Source organism: Chrysemys picta, chromosome 14 (assembly GCF_011386835.1).
Source record: "Chrysemys picta bellii isolate R12L10 chromosome 14, ASM1138683v2, whole genome shotgun sequence".
Taxonomy (NCBI): domain Eukaryota; kingdom Metazoa; phylum Chordata; order Testudines; family Emydidae; genus Chrysemys; species Chrysemys picta.
Window position 1 is genome coordinate 19,777,328 of NC_088804.1, and position 20,069 is coordinate 19,797,396.

The following is a 20,069-nucleotide window of genomic DNA, read 5'->3' on the forward strand; positions in this document are numbered from 1 at the left end:
TAACTGTGCCTTTCTGTCCAATATCAGTGACTTATAGAAACTTAATGTGCTCTGTGTTTTTAAAACCATTTATTGTCTCTAAGAAGGATGTTCATGAATCCCTGTTCTGTTTTCTCCACTGAAAATCAGTAGAACATAGGCTCCTAAGTCAGTGAGGAACTTTTGAAAACGTTACCCCTGAAGTATCATGCCATTTACTCCATGACCCTGCCAATGCAGCTCCCTACAGTAGGTTACCTAGTCTGCTTCCTGATCCAGTCTAATTTCAGCAATTCCAAGCAATGGGGTTAACAAGATTCCCAACCCTGATTTTGAGCCTACATTTTTCTTTTAATTTCATCCCATTACTCCTACTTATACCCGCTGAAGCACCCTCAATAATTCCACTCATTCTCTCCTTGGTGTTTATACTCTTCAAATACTTGTAAAATCTGATATCACCTTTATTGCTTAGTCACACCATGCATATTTGGCTCTCTTTTCTCATAAATTATTCCCTCTAGCTTCCTAATAAAATTTTTGCTCTTCTCTGAACTCACTCCAATTTGTCTACAACAAGCAGCAAATCTTGCCAAACAAATCTGATTACTGCTTTTGGCTGTTACAAAGTAAGGGCTCAATCCCAAAAGGTTGCTGTATACCCTCAACTCCCATCATAAGTGGGAGTTGAAGAGCAGTTAGTACCTCTCAGGATTGGGCCCCTAATAAAGGAAGGTAGCAAATGCAATATAGGATTTAATAGGATGACTCATGAAATGTTGATCACGAGATTAATTTGTATTGGCCTGGATGCGAACACTTACCTAGATTGGAAACTGAAGTGCCATAAACAAAGTAGAATGGTAAAACAGCATTAAATTGGGCGGGGGGGGGAGATTTTAAGATTTGTCCTATTTAATCTCTTCATTCATGATGTGGAAGTGAAAGTAAATAACACATTGATCAAACTGGCTGACACTAAATCAGGAGGTGGTCAGAACACAGTAATAAGACAGAGGTAGCAATATGGCAGAAAATAAGAAGAAGAAATTCAGCTAATATATTTAGGTAAAAATGACCCAAAACTATTCAATGGGAGACCAAAAGCTGGAAAGCAGGAATGTCGGGAGAGCTATAGGGATAAAGGGCAGCAAATAAGAAACATTGTGATTTGGCAATAGAAAGGGTAACAATTAAAGAGTGCATATGGGGTGGCATCTCTCGACAGGAGATAGTTCGTCTTTGCCTGCTATGGTGGCAATGCCCCTGGAATGTTGCATCCTGTATTGCAATATTTCCCTTTCTCCAGGCAGCCCCACCTCACAAATCCCTTATCTTAGAGCCTAAAGCCTGAATTTCCATGATCCTGGCCAGGGAATCAGACAGGGAAATCAGAGCACTGGAGGCCAGAAGAGTTGTGCATATGGTCAAAGGAGGATGAGGGAAAAATATGTGATGAGTCTCCGCATATGGGTGAAACCAAATGGAAACCTGTGGGGGGAAATGGTCAGAAGCAGCCAGGATAGACTGAACAGGGGGAAATCCTAGACCAGATGGGACAGCTGCAGGGTATACCACCAAGGAGTTACACTCCTATGGGTGGTCAAGAGAGGAACATTAAGTGAGTCAGTCCTCCAGAAATAATCTTAGAAGGGCAGCAGTAAACTGAGGTGCTGCTCTTATAAGAGGGCTCCTAACCTTTGAACGGGTGGTACATAGAGATTAAATGGGACACAAAAATAGAACTTTGGGACCAAGTGAGATATGGAGAAGGGGACAAAGGAAACAGTCTTCCCACTGTCCATGAAGATCCTTACTCTGGTGGGAAGAAAAGCAGCCCCCTAAAGGCTTCACATAAGAGGGAGTAAGTGAGGTGGCTCTCCCTCAAGGCTGCAAAAGGTAAGTGACGGGATACCTTTGGAAGGGAGTGGATGGATTCCAGGCCACTGAAGAGAGGGCCAGGCTTACTGGGGTGAAAGGGTTACTGAAGTGGAAGTGCTTTGATCAATTTTAGTGCAACTCACCGAGAGACATTTTTTGTGTTTTCCTTTCCCTTTTCCACTTTGAGTTTGCATTTTCACACAAACCCAAAACTCAAAGCAAAACTGGGGTCAGAACCTGTACAAAGCAAGCCCATCGTCTTGTTCATCACAACCCATGCTATTTTAAATGTAGCCCTTGTAAAGACTTCCTCCAGATTCTGGAGTAAATATGGAAATAAAATATTTATACAAAAATACAGATTTAAGAAGGTAAACATGGTAATGAAAAGAGAGCGCTCTAAAATCAATGTTTAACTGAACCTAAGTGCAAACATTTGAGTCTGTTTACTGATTATCCATCATTTAATGCTTTTAAAGGGCAAAAATATATAGTCTTTTATCGGGAAATGTTAATTTTACTATATACCCACAAACCAACAAAAAATATTTCCATCAACAGTAACTGAAATTTAATTTAATTTAATTTAAATTAAAAGCTTTAACTTTTTGAAGCTCAACATCTGTCATTAATTATTGTTTGACATCCCTCCCAGTTTTCTGCACCAGTGAAAATTTAAACTTGATTACAAATAAAAGAATGCTTAAACACATAATTTTACACAACTGTGAAAATTTAAATCAATAGAATTTTTTTTTAAAAAAAACTGGTATTATCTATTGAAGTTATTTAAAAAAAAATCAAAATCAGTTTCTTCCAAATCTAAAAGTATATATGTAAGGTAGTCATTTAGGCTTTTGCTTAATCATAAGATTTTTGTTTGTTTGTTTAAAGGGAACAATGTTTAAATAGCTTTTGTGTTACCACCTTAATGCTATCAAATGTAGGGCCATAAATTTACCTTTGGTGCATGCAATTCAATTGATATCAATGTCTCCCAAATCCAGGCTTAATATAAGGAAGGCCTTTGCTGTTTAGAATAGTCTTCTCTTGAAAATGTTAGCTTTGCTTTACATTTTTTTTTACATTACAATATTTTACATTTCTTATATTTCACAGGTATAAGAAATGTGGAAAGGAAAATACTGGAAAAAGCGGGATATGTACAAAGTGTAAACTCTGCTCTGACACCTATTGTATCAACACTGGCTACTGTCATGACATTTGTTTTACACACCCTTTTAAAGCAAGAACTAACTGCATCAGTTGTACGACTTTTTTTTATATATTTTTCCCCCCAAAGTCCTTGTTCCCTTATAGTACTGTATATCTTTGTAGAGTAGATCTGGATCCTCTTAAATTTACTTACTTTCCCCTAGGATTTTTAATGAATGGCAGCTCCAAAATTAACATAGCTTTCCTGTACAGATATATATGGCCAGGTTTGTGTAATTTTTGGTGGTGCTCAGAATGGGTCCAAATTCTGCCTCCCCCCCGCAAACACACCTGCCTAAGGCTCTGGGAGGGAGTTTGGGTGTGGGAGGGGTGCAGGCTCTGGGCTGGGGCAGGGGGGTTGGGGTGCGGGAGAGGGTGAGGAGTTGGCGTTTACCTTCGGTGGCTCCTGAAAGCGACCTGCACACCCCTTTGGCAGCGGCTCCTAGGCAGGGGAGCCAGGGGGTCTCCACACACCGCTGCCCGCAAGCACCACCCTTGCAGCTCCTGTTGGCCGCAGTTCCTGGCCAATGGGAGCTGCGGAGTCTGCACTTGGGGCAGGGGCAGTGTGGGGCTGCAGGAACGTGCTGGCCGCTTCTGGGAGTGGCACGGAGTGAGGCCAGGCAGGAAGCTGCCTTAGCCCCACTGCGCTGCCGGTGGTGGTGGCAGCAGCTGGGAGCCTGCAGGCCCTTTTAAATCGCCTAGGGGTAGCAGGCGGGGCCAGGAGACGCTCCAGGGCAGGTGCGTGGGGACGGCAAGCAGGGCCGGGGAGAGACCTGGCCCCAAACATTGGTGGAGCTGGGCCCCCAGGCCCTGAATATTCCTGGAGCATGGGCACCATGGGCCAATACAACTCGCTGCCCCTGTATTTGGCTAGTAAACAAGGGTAGCTTCTATTAAACACTGCATGGTAAAGATAAAGTTAATAAATTAAATTGGTTATTAATTAGGGAAGCTTCTAAAAGAAGATATATGGTCTTTTAAATGCTTTAAAGTATTTTCTTAAATAGTAAGAAACTAACTAGACATTTGGGATCATTTACTACCCACTCCTTCCACACAGAACTCAATGCAGATTAATGCAAAATTCAGTCTGGTGAACAGCAAGATGCATTCCCCTTTAGAAAGCAGTAGCCAGGGAAAAGACGGAGGGCAGGAAGAGTAAACATACAAGCAAAGGAGGAAATTTTGTTTAAAAAAATAAACAACCTGACATGTAGGGGGTTTATTGGCAAAAACACTTGACTACAAAATGAGTGAGGATGTACAAAAGGAAAGTCAAAGAAACAGCAAAAAGCAGGGGGAAAGATTCCATGTAATTCTGATAAAAGAGAATATAGCTTCTGATATACTATCACAGTTTTGCCATTCACTTCAATGGAGCCAGGATTTCATCTAATGAATCTATATGCTTATATGTCCCCCAGCATACCAGTATCCGAACACCTCCTCTATTGGAAAATAGAAATAATAGTGTGGTCTCTCTCTTTCTCCCCAGCCCGTAGGAGATATAACTTGAATAGTTGATAGGGTTTATGTGTTTACTGAGCAAACGGGGGTAAAGCTAAGCAGAAGGGATGAACATTGGATTTCATTGTAAACATGGTGAGATTAGTTGTCATTCTGACTTCTGGTAGCGAGTTCCATTGTCTTGGTCTAGCTCCTGTAAAGTTTGGCCTCCCATGTTGTTTGATCATTTCATTGCTCCAGTGAGACACAGTTGTCATGGGAAGTCATGGCCATGGAAGTGATCTCTCAAGTAGACAGGGCCAGTTCCATGGAAAGCTTTGAATTTCAGGTTAGAAACCTTGAACTGTGGAGCTGGTGCAGAGTATTGCACAAAGGGGATGTATTTCACAGCAACCCATTTTGCTAAACAGATCTGCTGATGCATTTTGTAACAGTTGTTTATTCCAGTTATGTTTCTTGTATATTTGTGTATAGTACTTTCATATTTTATGCTTTATGTGTGGGAGTCCAAAGATTCCCTATGAGAAAACAATGATGAAGGTTGTGAGCTATTATATCTGAGTCCTTGCCCTTGTGGATGTTGAAATCTCCTGAGATGAGTCTTGTGAACCATGTCACCATGTAAGAGAGCATCTGTATCAGCTTCTCTGGGAAGCCTGGGGGTGCCTATAAAGCTTGTGGAGGGGTTGCAACTGTGACTAGTTTCTTGCACTGCCCACTAGAATTGGTTGAAAATTTTCCAACAGAACAATATTCTATTAGAAAATGCTGATTCAAGAGGACTGAAACATTATGTAGGAACATGTTGATTCTGTCAAAGTCTGCCTGCCTAGTTTCCTGCCAGTACAGACTCTCCCAGTTCTCTGACTCCCCAGGCAGTTGCTTTCTGGGCTTGCCCAGCTCCCTAGGCAACTCTTGGAATTAAGCAAGGAACAAGCAAAAACATTAGCATCTTTTTATTTTGCACGTAACTGCATAAACAGAAAATGCACAAAGACAGTGGACGTAATACCAATTTTTAAAATGCATAGTAAGCTAGAGGCCCCTTAATTACAAATCAGTAATCTCATTTATGTCTTATGAAAATACTGGGTTCATGTATTAGGGATGAAATGAAATGTTTCACTTATAAGTATATAACAGGAGTTAGGCACTTGCCAACATGTGTTCACTAAGAATAAGCCTGACTGATTTCTTTAAAGAAGTGACAAAGCATATGTAGGAAGGCAGGGCAGTGTATGTGAGTTACTTGGATTTCAGTGAAGTCTTTGATAAGGTATCACACAGGAAGCTTCTAGACAAGATACAAAAATGTAAGCTTCATTGCTAACATAGCAAGATGGATTGAAAGTTGGTTTGCAGGAAGAGTTCAGAGATTAATTGTTAACAGGCCAAATTCCTCCCTCACCTAATTTCACTGAAATCAGTGGTAGAAGACCAAGGAAGAATTCTCGAAGTGATGTTCTAGAAAGCTATAAATTGGGAGCAATGACATTTTGCATATTCATAATGACTTGAAAAATGGAAGGAATTGCATTGTGTTTTAGCCACTCACATTGCAATTATGAAAATGAAAACCACACAAATTAAAAGCATATAGATATATTTTTTCCTACCCTTTAAAATATAATACAAAAATAATATATTTAGAATTTTAATGCAAAATAATGGTCGGCACTAAAATAGTAAAAGCCCTTTTCCTTTTTCTTTTGCAGGCATTTAGTGTGATTGCCATGTTTAATGTAATGAAGTTTTCAATTGCTATCTTGCCTTTCTCAGTGAAAGCAGCAGCAGAAGCTAAAGTTTCCCTAACAAGATTGAAGGTAAAGCAGAGTTTTAAAATATTTGGGGAATTTTCTAGATAAGTGCAAACAAGGGCTTACCTATATAGGGAGTTATTCTGGAATAACTATTCCTGATTAACTCCCTATATGTACATACCTTATTCTAAATTAGCTTAATCCACTTCCAAAGTGGTTAAAATTGGCCAGAATAAGAATCTTCTTAAATAAGAGCATCCACACAAGAAGTTAATCAGAAATAGCTTTTCTGTTTTAATTTACATTAACGGAATTAATTTCTCAGTGCAGACAATCCCTTAATGTAGATTATAGTTTTACTTCTTGTTCAGAGCAATGGAAAGACTCCCATTGACTTCAATGATTTCAGGCATTATAACAGGCTTTAGTTAGTAAATAAAAGAAAACTATACTAAGCTACATACATAATTCTAAAGAGAAAACTAAAAATGTGTATCTCAAAAGTAGAATTAAAAACAGAATAATTATCCATCAAATAAGCCACCACTGCCTTCTTCCTCTGTTATTATTATTAGTATTGCGGCTGCACCTAAGAGACCTCAACCAGGACCAGGGCACTATTTTGCTAGGTGCTGTACAAACAAAAATATAATGAAGCAAGAGAAAAGAAGAAAGATTAAAAGAATCTCTTTCCTGTTAGAGTGCACTGGAAATAGTGAGTTCTTAAGTTATTTTTAAAAAATGGGAGCTAACCTAAAAGTTATTGTTGAACCAACTGTTAAGTGAACCAATATGTTTATATATATATAAAGAATGGGCTGTCGAGCGATTAAAAATGTAATCGCAATTAATCGCACTGTTAAACAAGAATGGAATATCATTTATTTAAATATTTTGGATGTTTTCTACATTTTCAAATATATTGATTTCAATTACAACACAGAATACAAAGTGTACAGTGCTCAGATTGTTTATTTTTGATTACAAGTATTTGCAATGTAAAAAAACAAAAGAAATAGTATTTTTCAATTCACGTAATACAAGTACAGAAGTGCAATCTCTTTATCATGAAAGTTGAACTTAAAAATATAGAATTATGGGGAAAAAAACTGCATTCAAAAATAAAACAATGTAAAATTTTAGATTTGCAAGTCTACTCAGTCCTACTTTTTGTTCAGCCAATCACTCAGACAAACACGTGTGTTTACATTTGCAGGAGATAATGCTGCCCGCTTTTTGTTTACGTCACCTGAAAGTGAGAATAGGCATTCTCATGGCACTGTTGTAGCCGGCGTCACAAGATATTTAAGTGCCAGATGCACTAAAGATTCATATGTCCCGTCATGCTTCAAACAGCATTCCATGGGACATGTGTCCATGCTGATGACGGGTTCTGCTTAATAACGATCAAAAAGAGTTTGGACAGATGCATGTTCATTTTCATTATATGAGACAAATGCCTCCAGCAGAAGGTTGATTTTCTTTTTTGGTGGGTCGGGTTCTGTAGTTTCTACATTGGAGTGTGGCTCTTTTAAGACTTCTGAAAGCATGCTTCACACCTCGTCCCTCTCAGATTTTGGAAGGCACTTTAGATTCTTAAACCTTGGGTCAAGTGCTATAGCTATCTTTAGAAATCTCACATTGGTACCTCCTTTGCGTTTTGTCAAATCTGCAGTGCAAGTGTTCTTAAAATGAACAACATGTGCTGGGTCATCATTTGAGACTGCTATAACATGAAATCTATGGCAGAATGCGGGTAAAACAGAGCAGGGGACATATAATTCTCCCCCAAGGAGTTCAGTCACAAATTTAATTAATGCATTATTTTTCTAACGAGCGTCATCAGCATGGGTGCATGTCTTCTGGGATGGTGGCCAAAGCATGAAAGGGCATACGAATGTTTAGCATATCTGGCATGTAAATACCTTGCAATGCCAGCTGTAAAAGTGCCATGAAAATGCCTGTTCTGACTTTCTGTGACATTGTAAATAAGAAGAGAGCAGCATTATCGCCTGTAAATGTAAATTAACTTGTTTGTCTTAGCAATTGGCTGAACAAGTAATAGGACTGAGTGGACTTATTGGCTCTGAAGTTTTACATTGTTTTGTTTTTGAGTGCAGTTATGAAAAAAAATCTACATTTCTAAGTTTCACTTTCATGACAAAGAGATTGCACTACTGTACTTGTATGAGGTGAATTGCAAAATACTATTTATTTTGTTTATCATTTTTACAGTGGAAATATTTGTAATAAAAATATACACTTTGATTTCAGTGACACCACAGAATACAATATATATGAAAATTTAGAAAAACATCCAAAATATTTAACAAATTTCAATTGGTATTCTATTGTTCAACAGTGTGATTTAAACCAGCCCTTATTTTTTACATATAATATATATATTTAAAAAATATTACCTTATACAAGCTCTGAAATTTTCTGATTTCCAGTGCCTTCTTATGGGACAACTGATTGAATTAGTTCTACTTTGTTTCACGTAATGTGGCTATCATAGAAATGCCTGCCCTCAGTGAAAGAGAAATTAACCCCATTCACTGAATAGAGATACCGAAACAGCAGCAGATATTTCTAAAAAAATATTATATATATATATATATATATATATAACAAATCTCAAGAAATGTTATGTAGCAAATAGGTCTCTAAGGTCCTGATTCTGAAAACAATTGGGCCTCCCACATGCCAAAGGATTTACATGATGCTTCTCTTTGTATTAGAACTAGTCAGTGGACTTTTACTGTAATTAAACAAATTATTTGTTCATGGTGAACCGCAAATGGTTCAGAGGATCAGTGCACAAAAGCTCAAATGTTTATCCAAATTCTTGAATCCCTAAAAGTGAAAATCTCTTAAGAATATTTTTGCAGTATTTCTAAAGCAATATTTGCACTGAATCTGCTTCCCACTGCTTTTTTGCACTGATTCTGCTTCTATACTAAATAGTTTGCCCAGAATTTCACCACATTTCATCAACATGTTATTAGCAGTCAGCTCTATGCTGGATTAATAAAAAAATAATAATATTTTTTCACTTTTCATACTTTGATAAATAAATGGCATTCTTAATTTTATCTCTCTTATTTTAGAAAATTCTCCTAACTGAAATTCCTCCTGTTTATGTAAAGCAACTGAAAAATTCAGAAAATGCCGTGGTAATGGAAAATGCTACACTGTCTTGGGAAGGTCTGAATGAACACAGCAGAAAGAACAATAATGAAAACAGTATGAATGGGAAGAGTGCTTATAAATACCAACCAAAACCAGAGCCTGTCCTTCCTCACTCTGAGACATCAATCAGAGAAACAGGAAAAGAGGGTAGTGCAGCAATTGCTTTATACAACTTAAGCTTTACTGTGAAGAAGGTAAGTTTGTCTTAAATATTCTTTCTAAAAAGAATATTTTTTACAATCTGCCTGCAAGGATTTGGGTGCCCTGGTTCCCTTGCTATCTCTGCCTTGCACTGCCCTACTGAGCTAAGGAACAAAGATTTCAATTCTCCTTCTTTCCCCAGACACATACCTTTCCTTGCCCAGCACAGGCTTTCTAAAGCACCCATTAGCCCACGAATAAATTATTATTTGTACTGCAGTAGTGCCTAGGAGTCACAGTCATGGATCAGTATTCTATTGTTCTAGATATAAACACATAATATGGTTTATAAAGTGCATATCTCAATACCAAACAATGACTGATTTTTATAAATAAATTGCATATTCAAGCCTTCATTTATCCACCAGTCACCAGAATAGAGAAGTTTTTTGTAAATTCCTTACATTAATGAAAAGGCTACAGCACTGTACACAGTAAAAACAAATTAAAAAAAAAATTTACATCACTGCATTATTTAAAATACCACTTATATAGGCTCCTATCAATCCAAATACAACACCTTTAACTTTGTCTTCTTGGGGGTAAAATATGCATTATGGCACTGATACAGGAAAGCACTTTATCTACATGCTTAAAATTAAATGCTTAGGAGGTCTTCCTGAATAAGGATGCTTTCCTGAATTGGCAGGTGTGACAGGACATGAAATATCTGTGGCATGATCGCAGAACAGTAGGCAACGTGACATGAGAAATTTCTTACTTTACAAATATAGATCAACTATCTGCAAAATATGTCTCTTTGTAGGGAAAGATCTTGGGAATTTGTGGAAATGTTGGAAGCGGAAAGAGCTCAGTCATATCAGCTATTCTAGGACAGGTACGCTAATCACTGTAGAATAACTTCCATAATTATTTTTTATTTTCCTTTTGCATCAGAAATACATATTTAATTGAATGTTTTGGTACTGTTTGTTCTAGTACTGGGGCTGTCAATTACTCACAGTTAGCTCATGTGATTAACTCAAAAAAATTATTCATGATTAATCGCAGTTTTAATTGCACTGTTAAACAATAGAATACCAAATGAAATGTATATAATATTTTGGATGTTTTTCTACATTTTCATATATATTATTTTCTGTGTTGTAACTGAAATCAAAGTGTATATTATTTTTTATTACAAATATTTCCACTGTAAAAATGATAAACGAAAGAAATAGTATTTTGTAATTCACCTCATACAAGTACTATAGTGCAATCTCTGTCATGAAAGTACAACTTACAAATGTAGATTTTTTTGTTACATAACTGCACTCAAAAACAAAACAATGTAAAATTTCGGAGCTTACAAATCCACTCAGTCCTACTTCTTGTTCAGCCAATCGCTAAGAAAAACAAGTTAATTTACATTTACAGGAGATAATGCTGCCCTCTTCTTATTTACAATGCCACCAGAAAGTCAGAACAGGCATTTTCATGGCACTTTTGTAGCTGGCATTGCAAGGTATTTACATGCCAGCTATGTTAAACATTCATATAAAACCCTTCATACTTTTGCCACCATTCCAGAGGACATGCACCCATGCTGATGACACGCGTTAAAAAAATAATGTGTTAATTAAATTTGTGACTGAACTCCTTGGGGAGAATTGTATGTCCCCTGCTCTGTTTTACCTGCATTCTGCCATAGATTTCATGTTATAGCAGTCTCAAATGATGACCCAGCACATGAAGAACACTTGCACTGCAGATTTGACAAAACGCAAAGGAGGTACCAATGTGAGATTTCTAAAGATAATTACAGCACTTGATCCAAGGTTTAAGAATCTAAAGTGCCTTCCAAAATCTGAGAGGGACGAGGTGTGGAGCATGTTCTCAGAAGTCTTAAAAGAGCAACACTCCAATGCAGAAACTACAGAATCCGACCCACCATCCATGTCCCATGGAATGCTGGTTGAAGCATGAAGGGACATATGAATCTTTAAAAAGAAGAACAGGAGGACTTGTGGCACCTTAGAGACTAACAAATTTATTAGAGCATAAGCTTTCGTGGACTACAGCCCACTTCTTCGGATGCATATAGAATGGAACATATATTGAGGAGATATATATACACACATACAGAGAGCATAAACAGGTGGGAGTTGTCTTACCACCTCTGAGAGGCCAATTAATTAAGAGAAAAAAAACTTCTGAAGTGATAATCAAGCTAGCCCAGTACAGACAGTTAGATAACAAGTGTGAGAATACTTACAAGGGGAGATAGATTCAATGTTTGTAATGGCTCAGCCATTCCTGGACGCCCCATCATCTCAGGCATTGGCACCCTAACATCAGGCTTGTCTGGTTATGTAGACTCTCTCCTCAGACCCTACGCTACCAGCACTCCCAGCTATCTTCGAGACACCACTGACTTCCTGAGGAAACTACAATCCATCGGTGATCTTCCAGAAAACACCATCCTGGCCACTATGGACGTAGAAGCCCTCTACACCAATATTCCACACAAAGATGGACTACAAGCTATCAGGAACAGTATCCCTGATAATGTCACAGCTAACCTGGTGGCTGAACTTTGTGATTTTGTCCTCACCCACAACTATTTCACATTTGGGGACAATATATACCTTCAAGTCAGCGGCACTGCTATGGGTACCCGCATGGCCCCACAATATGCCAACATTTTTATGGCTGACTTAGAACAACGCTTCCTTAGCTCTCGTCCCCTAACGCCCCTACTCTACTTGCGCTACATTGATGACATCTTCATCATCTGGACCAATGGAAAAGAAGCCCTTGAGGAATTTCACCATGATTTCAATAATTTCCATCCCACCATCAACCTCAGCCTAGATCAATCCACACAAGCGGTCCATTTCCTGGACACTACTGTGCTAATAAGCGATGGTCACATAAATACCACCCTATACCGGAAACCTACTGACCGCTACACTTACCTACATGCCTCCAGCTTCCATCCAGGACACACCACACGATCCATTGTCTACAGCCAAGCTCTAAGATATAACCGCATTTGCTCCAATCCCTCGGATAGAGACAAGCATCTACAAGATCTCTATCAAGCATTCTTAAAACTACAATACCCACCTGCTGAAGTGAAAAAACAGATTGACAGAGCCAGACGAGTACCCAGAAGTCACCTCCTACAAGACAGGCCCAACAAAGAAAATAACAGAACACCACTAGCTGTCACCTTCAGCCCCCAACTAAAACCTCTCCAGCGCATCATCAGAGATCTACAACCTATCCTGAAAGATGATCCTTTACTCTCACAGATCTTGGGAGACAGACCTGTCCTCGCTTACAGACAACCCCCCAACCTAAAGCAAATACTCACCAGCAACCACACATCACTGAACAAAACCACTAACCCAGGAACCTATCCTTGTAACAAACCCCGATGTCAACTCTGTCCACATATCTATTCCAGTGACATCATCATAGGACCTAATCACATCAGCCATACCATCAGGGGCTCGTTCACCTGCACATCTACCAATGTGATATATGCCATCATGTGCCAGCAATGCCCCTCTGCCATGTACATTGGCCAAACCGGACAGTCTCTACGCAAAAGAATTAATGGACACAAATCTGACATCAGGAATCAAAATACTCAAAAACCAGTGGGAGAACACTTTAACCTGTCTGGTCATTCAGTGACAGACCTGCGGGTGGCTATATTACAACAGAAAAACTTCAAAAACAGACTCCAACGAGAAACTGCTGAGCTAGAATTGATATGCAAACTAGACACAATCAACTCCGGTTTGAATAAGGACTGGGAATGGCTGAGCCATTACAAACATTGAATCTATCTCCCCTTGTAAGTATTCTCACACTTGTTATCTAACTGTCTGTACTGGGCTAGCTTGATTATCACTTCAAAAGTTTTTTTTCTCTTAATTAATTGGCCTCTCAGAGGTGGTAAGACAACTCCCACCTGTTTATGCTCTCTGTATGTGTGTATATATATCTCCTCAATATATGTTCCATTCTATATGCATCCGAAGAAGTGGGCTGTAGTCCACGAAAGCTTATGCTCTAATAAATTTGTTAGTCTCTAAGGTGCCACAAGTCCTCCTGTTCTTCTTTTTGCGGATACAGACTAACACGGCTGCTACTCTGAAACCTATGAATCTTTAGTGTATCTGGCACGTAAATATCTTGCGAAACTGGCTACAACAGTGCCATGCGAACTCCTGTTCTCACTTTCAGGTGACATTGTAAACAAGAAACAGGAAGCATTATCTCCTGCAAATGTAAACAAACTTGTTTGTCTGAGTGATTGGCTGAACAAGAAGTAGGACTGAGTGGATTTGCAGGCTCTAAAATATTACATTGTTTTATTTTTGAATGCAGGTTTTTTTACATAAAAATTCTACATTTGTAAGTTCAACTTTAATGATAAAGAGATTGCACTACAGTACTTGTATTAGGTGAATTGAAAAATACTATTTTACTAATACATCCAAAAATATTTAAATAAATGGTATTCTATTATTGTTTAACTGTGCGATTAATCGCGCAATTGATTTTTTTGATCATGTGATTGATTGCGATTGATTTTTTAAATTGCTTGACAGCCCTATCTAGTACATTGGTTTTGTTAGCTATTTTGAAAAAGGCTGGCGCTGACTCTTAGGTTCTGAAACTATGTTGGCTGAGTTTCTCTTAAGCTGCTTTTGGATGAAGTATTCAGTTATGTATCTGAACGTAACTACTGCCTGTCCTTTAGGTATGTGACATTAAGAAATGTGTGTTGGGATCAGAGTTTTCTTTTGATCTTTAGGGCCAAAAAAGAGAAACTGAGCAAATTAATAACCACCCTCAAAAGATGAAAGACTGATGTGGGGGTCTCAACATGAGAATAAGAAATTCATGTTATGGCTAAGATTTGCAAATATAGGAACCTAAAGTTAGGCACCCAAATAAATGGGCTGATTTTTAAAAGTGACAAGCACTCACTAACTCTCACCAATACAGCTGGCCAGAATGGATTTTCAGTTCCATACAGAATTACAAGGTTTTGGAAAAATTTTCATCCCAGATTGGGATGAAAATCCAAAAACTTCAAATTTTTCACAGATCTGGAAATCTGCAATATTTAGTTTCAGATGCCCCAAAACATGCCTGAAACAAAATAAGTTCCCTGGGCTCCCAGGCTCCACAGTTGCTCACTTGGCAGTCGGCCAAGGAAGCCCTGGCAGGCTGCTGAGGAATCAGGGTTAACTGAGGAGCCTAGATTCCCCAGCAGCCCACCAGTTGGGATCCTGAGGACCCTGGGAATTGGGCAGGGAGATAGGAAATCAGGTAAGTTTCCATTGGAAATCTGCCTGGTTTCCATCAAAATTTCGTTGGAATCATGTTACTGTGGAATATTCTGGTTTTGACAAATCAGCATTTTCCACAGGAAAAGGGTTCTGTTGGAAAATTTCTGACCAGATCTACTCATTTATTCAAACCCTGCCCTACACAGGAGAGAAACTCCTCAAAGTTCAAGAACAATTCACACGATGGTAACTATGGCCACTCGCAGTTATTTTATCACTCACTTAGCCCTCCACTTCTCAGCTATTCCTGAAAAGGACCAGGGAGGTAAAAAGGGCACCATAGAGGAGTGGTTACAAGAGCTTTTGGGTGAATGGCCAAAAGAACTGCGGGTCCTTCTTAAGTCATGTTCTAGAAACCTGTTATTTATACAGTGAAGAATTACACTCATAACACATTAGCAAAATGACCATCCTTGCTGATTGTCCAGTATTTTGAGTCAGGTTATAATGATGATTAGAAGACCTCTATACATTTTTTTTTAATTGTACAATCTATTTGTTTCAGATGTACTTGTATGATGGGACAGTAGGTATTGATGGAACATTAGCTTATGTGTCACAACAAGCATGGATATTTCATGGAAATGTTAGGCAGAATATATTATTTGGAGAAGAATACAATGAAGAAAGGTAATTATTGAAATATTGAAATCTTACCAATACTTATTTACTCTAAGTATAAGCTTCCATATTTGACAGATGAGCTTACATACGTGTACACACACACACACACACACACACACACACACACACACACACACACACACACACACACACACACGTCTTCTATTGTATGTTCCCTTTTGTGACTAGGGCCCAAAGACTCTGAGCATGTGGTTTCCCTCACTCTATTTGATCCCATGACTAACGGGGAGGAGAGGGTATTATTTGACTTTCACCATTGCCTTTATTCTGGTTCACTTCTGCGAGAACACCTATAATTAATCATGGCACCATGCATAAGTACACCACAGGATATCGCACCTCTGAGTTCCAACGCTCCTATCCACACCCAATGAAACTCTATACTCTGCTGCAACCATCAATGCCAAATATTATCTTCCAAGACATTAACTCCACAACCAGTCATCAGTGACTGCTGAGACGAGATGTATTCAACATTCTCAGTCACAAGATATATAGTATCACCTCTTTGATGCTCCCAGCCTCAGTTAGCTTTAGAACTAAAACTTCCAGGTCTCTCTCATATATGGACTTCAGATATTGCCAATTGAAGGATCAGGCTAATCAGTTATTTTAATTAATTTATATATCTCAAAAGGCAAATGGACTATTTAAAAAGTTACGTTAAATTAATGTTAGGCTATAAATAGCCATTACTTTCTTTGTGCTGACCTAGACTGCTGGATATTTTCATTTTTCAGGACTGGTATTCACACATTATAATGATGATTAAATCATCACTTTACTCCTGTTGTCATGTACCATGTGTTCAAATTTCAGCTTCAATAGCTTGTGACTAAAACTCAGAAGAAAATACGTGTGTTAAATTTGCCGTAAGCTAAATAACAGAAATATCCCCAGAAATCAAAAGCAGCAGTTCATAAGTTCTCATATTATTAACTGATGCAGTGCAGTCAGTGTATATTGCATTTAGTTTTGTGAGACTATTTAAAAGGTTTTTTTTTTAATTAGTTATAAACAACTAGGAAATGTATGGAATTCACTTTCTCTATTGGTGTTGAGTCTCTGCTCTCTACGCAACATTAAGACTAAGAGGAAACCACAAGGGCAGACTGGGGGGTCCATATAACCATATTTACTACCTATAATCAAACATGCAAGGCCTAGTACATATATATGCTGCTGATGTGTTAGGTGTCTCCTGCAGTAGAAGACAGGCAGGTCCACTAGGCCCCCCCCAACTATTTAAGGGGATACCAACCAATTGGTCTGTCAGTATTATTCTGTTTATCTTCAGGACATGGTGTAAAGCTCATCTAGTTACTTAGGCCCAGATTTTAAAAGGTATTTTGGCACTGCTGCACTCTACCTTGCAAGGCCCTAAATGATTTAGATGACTAAGTTCTATTCACAAAGTCAATTGGACTTAGGCTCCAAAGTGCCTAATGGCCAGTTTTTTGAAGGTATTTAGGTGCCTAAAGATGCAGATAGATGCCAAGTAGGATTTTCAAAAGCACCTAACTGCCTAACTTCCATTGAAATCATGCCTGGCCTAGACACTTTTGAAAATGGAACTTAGACCCCACAATGGTGAGCAGAGCAATACCTAAATACCTTTAAAAATCTGGGCCTCAGGACTCATTTGTGTCTTAAAGGCACAGCTCTTCCCGGCATGAGTGGGAGGTGCACCATTCCAGGGGAAGCACTAGGAAACATTCTGCCTTAATGAAGTAAAATGCCTTCTAGCACTTCTGATGTGCAAGGGGAATACACCCTCCTGTGAGTGCAGCATATTCCCCAGTACCCACTGGGTCCTACACTATGAGCTCGTGATATGGGCAAGGCCAAGTTTTCACCTCTTTTTTCAGGGCCGACCGACAACATTTTGGCACCTGAGGAGGGGAGCTCAAATGACGCCCCCATGCCCCCTCGCTTGGGCCAAAACTTTGAAAAGTCTCAATTCTGCCTTCTTCCTGTTCTACTCCTCTCATGGTACTGCTCTGCTACCTACCCCAACAGAGGAGAACTAACTAAAATGCCTTGTTCAAAAATTTTAAGTAACACAACTTTCAAATGCCTGAACAGCAAATGGAACTTTTCTTGTCTGCATAGTAAACACTGGCATTTTTATCTGTTTGAATAATTGAAGTGGTGCTTTCCGTGCCTTCTTGGTTGCAAAGATTTGAACTGCTTCTGAAGGTCCACAGTCTGGGCCAGCTCATGCTCTACTGAGATGGTTGCAAGGCCGACCAGCCTCTCCTGTGTCAGTGTGGCGCGTAGATGTGTTTTTATTAACTTCAGCTTGGAGAAGCTGCGTTCTCCACTGGCAACTGTTACAGGAAGTGTTAGAAGTATGCGCAGAGCAACAAAAGCATTTGGAAAGAGGGTGGTCATCTTATTTGTGCACATACATTCCAGAACAGCCTTTGGAGACAATCCTGCTGAAATGTATCTTGAAAGGCCTTTTAGTTCATCACCTAAATCACTCGCATCAATATCGCGCATGTCATCATGTGTCAACACTGCCTCTAGTGCCCTGCATTGCTGGTGTAGGTCTTCTTCAGGTATAATGAGGAGTTTTGGAATATCATAGAACATCCCAAATATACTTCTGTGTTCCTTGAGCTGCATGAAACATTCTTCAACTGACTGTATTGCACAATCTAGCACCTGGTTAAAGAATTCAACTTTGAATTGTTGTTTGGGGTCTTTTATGGGATTATCCTGTGCCTCGTAATTAAAATGTCTTCTTCTTCGGTGACTCTTGTATTCTTGAATGGGTGGGAAAAAGGCTTCAGTGTGAAGTTCCTCTGCCAACTTCTGTGCACTCTTCAGAATGTTTTGAATCCCTCATCTGACCGGTAAGACTGTAGGTATGACTTTGCTTTGTCCAGTTGTTCCATTGCTCCAGATATATCAAGGTCAACACCTTGGACTCTCTTGCTTACAACATTTATTTCAAACAGTATGTCATGCCACAACACTAAGCCACAAAGAAATTTGAAGTTATGTATGTTTCTGGTGATTCCATTTCCCTCTGCCACTGTTCTCCTATGAACAGTTCCTGTCATAGATGTTGCCATAGTTGCCATTCTGGAGGATAATGCTATCTTCCCAATTTGGTGTTTGATAGGCTTTATTGCCTCCACTCAACTTTCCCATCATGTGGCACTCAGTGGTTTCAGTGTCAGAGAGGATGTTCCCAGATGTTGCTTCAAAATTTGCCATTGATGAGTTGATGCAGAGAAAAATACATAAATGCTTTGAATTACATTAAAAAATTCAGCAGCCTCACTAGAAGCTGACGCTGCATCACTCACCACCAAGTTCAATGAATGAGAACTGCATGGGACAAAAAAAGTTCGAGGGTTTAACTCTCGGCTCCATGTCTGCACTCCTCTGTTCTTTCCTCTCATGTTGGCACCATTATCGTAGCCCTGACCTCTCATGTCAGCTATCGCAATTCCCATATCTTCCAGCTTTTTAAGAAGCCTTGTAGTATCATCAATGTCAATAAATTCTAGAAAATGCTCTCTGACAGTCACCATTGCAGGGACATTGTCACTAGGTTCTGTTGTTGTTACAAAACATTGTTGCACCATTAAAGTCATTTGTTCCATATGGCTGATGTCGGGGTTGCAGTCCAGAATAACAGAGTAATATCTTGCTGACTTCAGATCTGCCACAATCTTCTGTTTGACTTTTGTTGCCAGTAACTGTATGATCTCATTTTGAATTGTTTTTCCAAGGTAGTGGCATGTGTACATTTCTTGCGTGGTGACTCTTCTGAGGCCTGGTCCACACTAACCCCCCACTTTGGACTAAGGTACGCAAATTCAGCTACGTTATTAACGTAGCTGAATTCGAAATACCTTAGTTCGAACTTACCGTGGGTCCAGACGCGGCAGGCAGGCTCCCCCGTTGATGCCGCGTACTCCTCTCACCGAGCTGGAGTACCGGCGTTGACAGCCAGCACTTCCGGGAACGATCCCAGAAGATCGATTGCTTGCCGCCGGACCCGGAGGTAAGTGTAGACCTACCCTTAGATGCTCCTGGAGTACAGCATCAAACTCGGCCATCAGCTCCACAATTTTAAGGAAAAGTTTGGCCAATGTACATAGCAGAGGGGCATTGCTGGCACATGATGGCATATATAACATTGGTGGACGTGCAGGTGAATGAACCGGTGATGTTGTAGCTGATCTGGTTAGGTCCTGTGATGGTGTTGCTGGTGTAGATATGTGGGCAGAGTTGGCATCGAGGTTTGTTGCATGGATTGGTTCCTGAGTTAGAGTTGTTATGGTGTGGTGTGTGGTTGCTGGTGAGAATATGCTTAAGGTTGGCAGGTTGTCTGTGGGCGAGGACTGGCCTGCCTCCCAAGGTCTGTGAAAGCGAGGGATCATTGTCCAGGATG

The 20,069-nt window shown here is 39.4% G+C and overlaps 1 protein-coding gene across 7 annotated transcripts in view; it reads left to right on the plus strand.

Moving 5' to 3' along the window:
- Nucleotides 1-20,069, plus strand: part of LOC101938809 (ATP-binding cassette sub-family C member 12) — a 101,467-nt gene that overhangs the window by 25,743 nt on the left and 55,655 nt on the right. For 4 of the 7 annotated variants that reach the window (XR_010592562.1, XM_024104125.3, XM_005289954.5 and 1 more), the window contains 5 exons: nucleotides 2,980-3,128; nucleotides 6,258-6,365; nucleotides 9,413-9,688; nucleotides 10,462-10,533; nucleotides 15,516-15,640. Coding sequence is in view for 6 of the 7 variants with exons in the window: in XM_024104125.3 (XP_023959893.2) it covers nucleotides 2,980-3,128; nucleotides 6,258-6,365; nucleotides 9,413-9,688; nucleotides 10,462-10,533; nucleotides 15,516-15,640 (730 nt within the window). In the remaining variant the exon portion in view is untranslated. The remainder of the gene's footprint in view (nucleotides 1-2,979; nucleotides 3,129-6,257; nucleotides 6,366-9,412; nucleotides 9,689-10,461; nucleotides 10,534-15,515; nucleotides 15,641-20,069) is intronic. The other 3 variants (XM_065567103.1, XM_065567102.1, XM_065567100.1) reach the window with 2 other exon arrangements.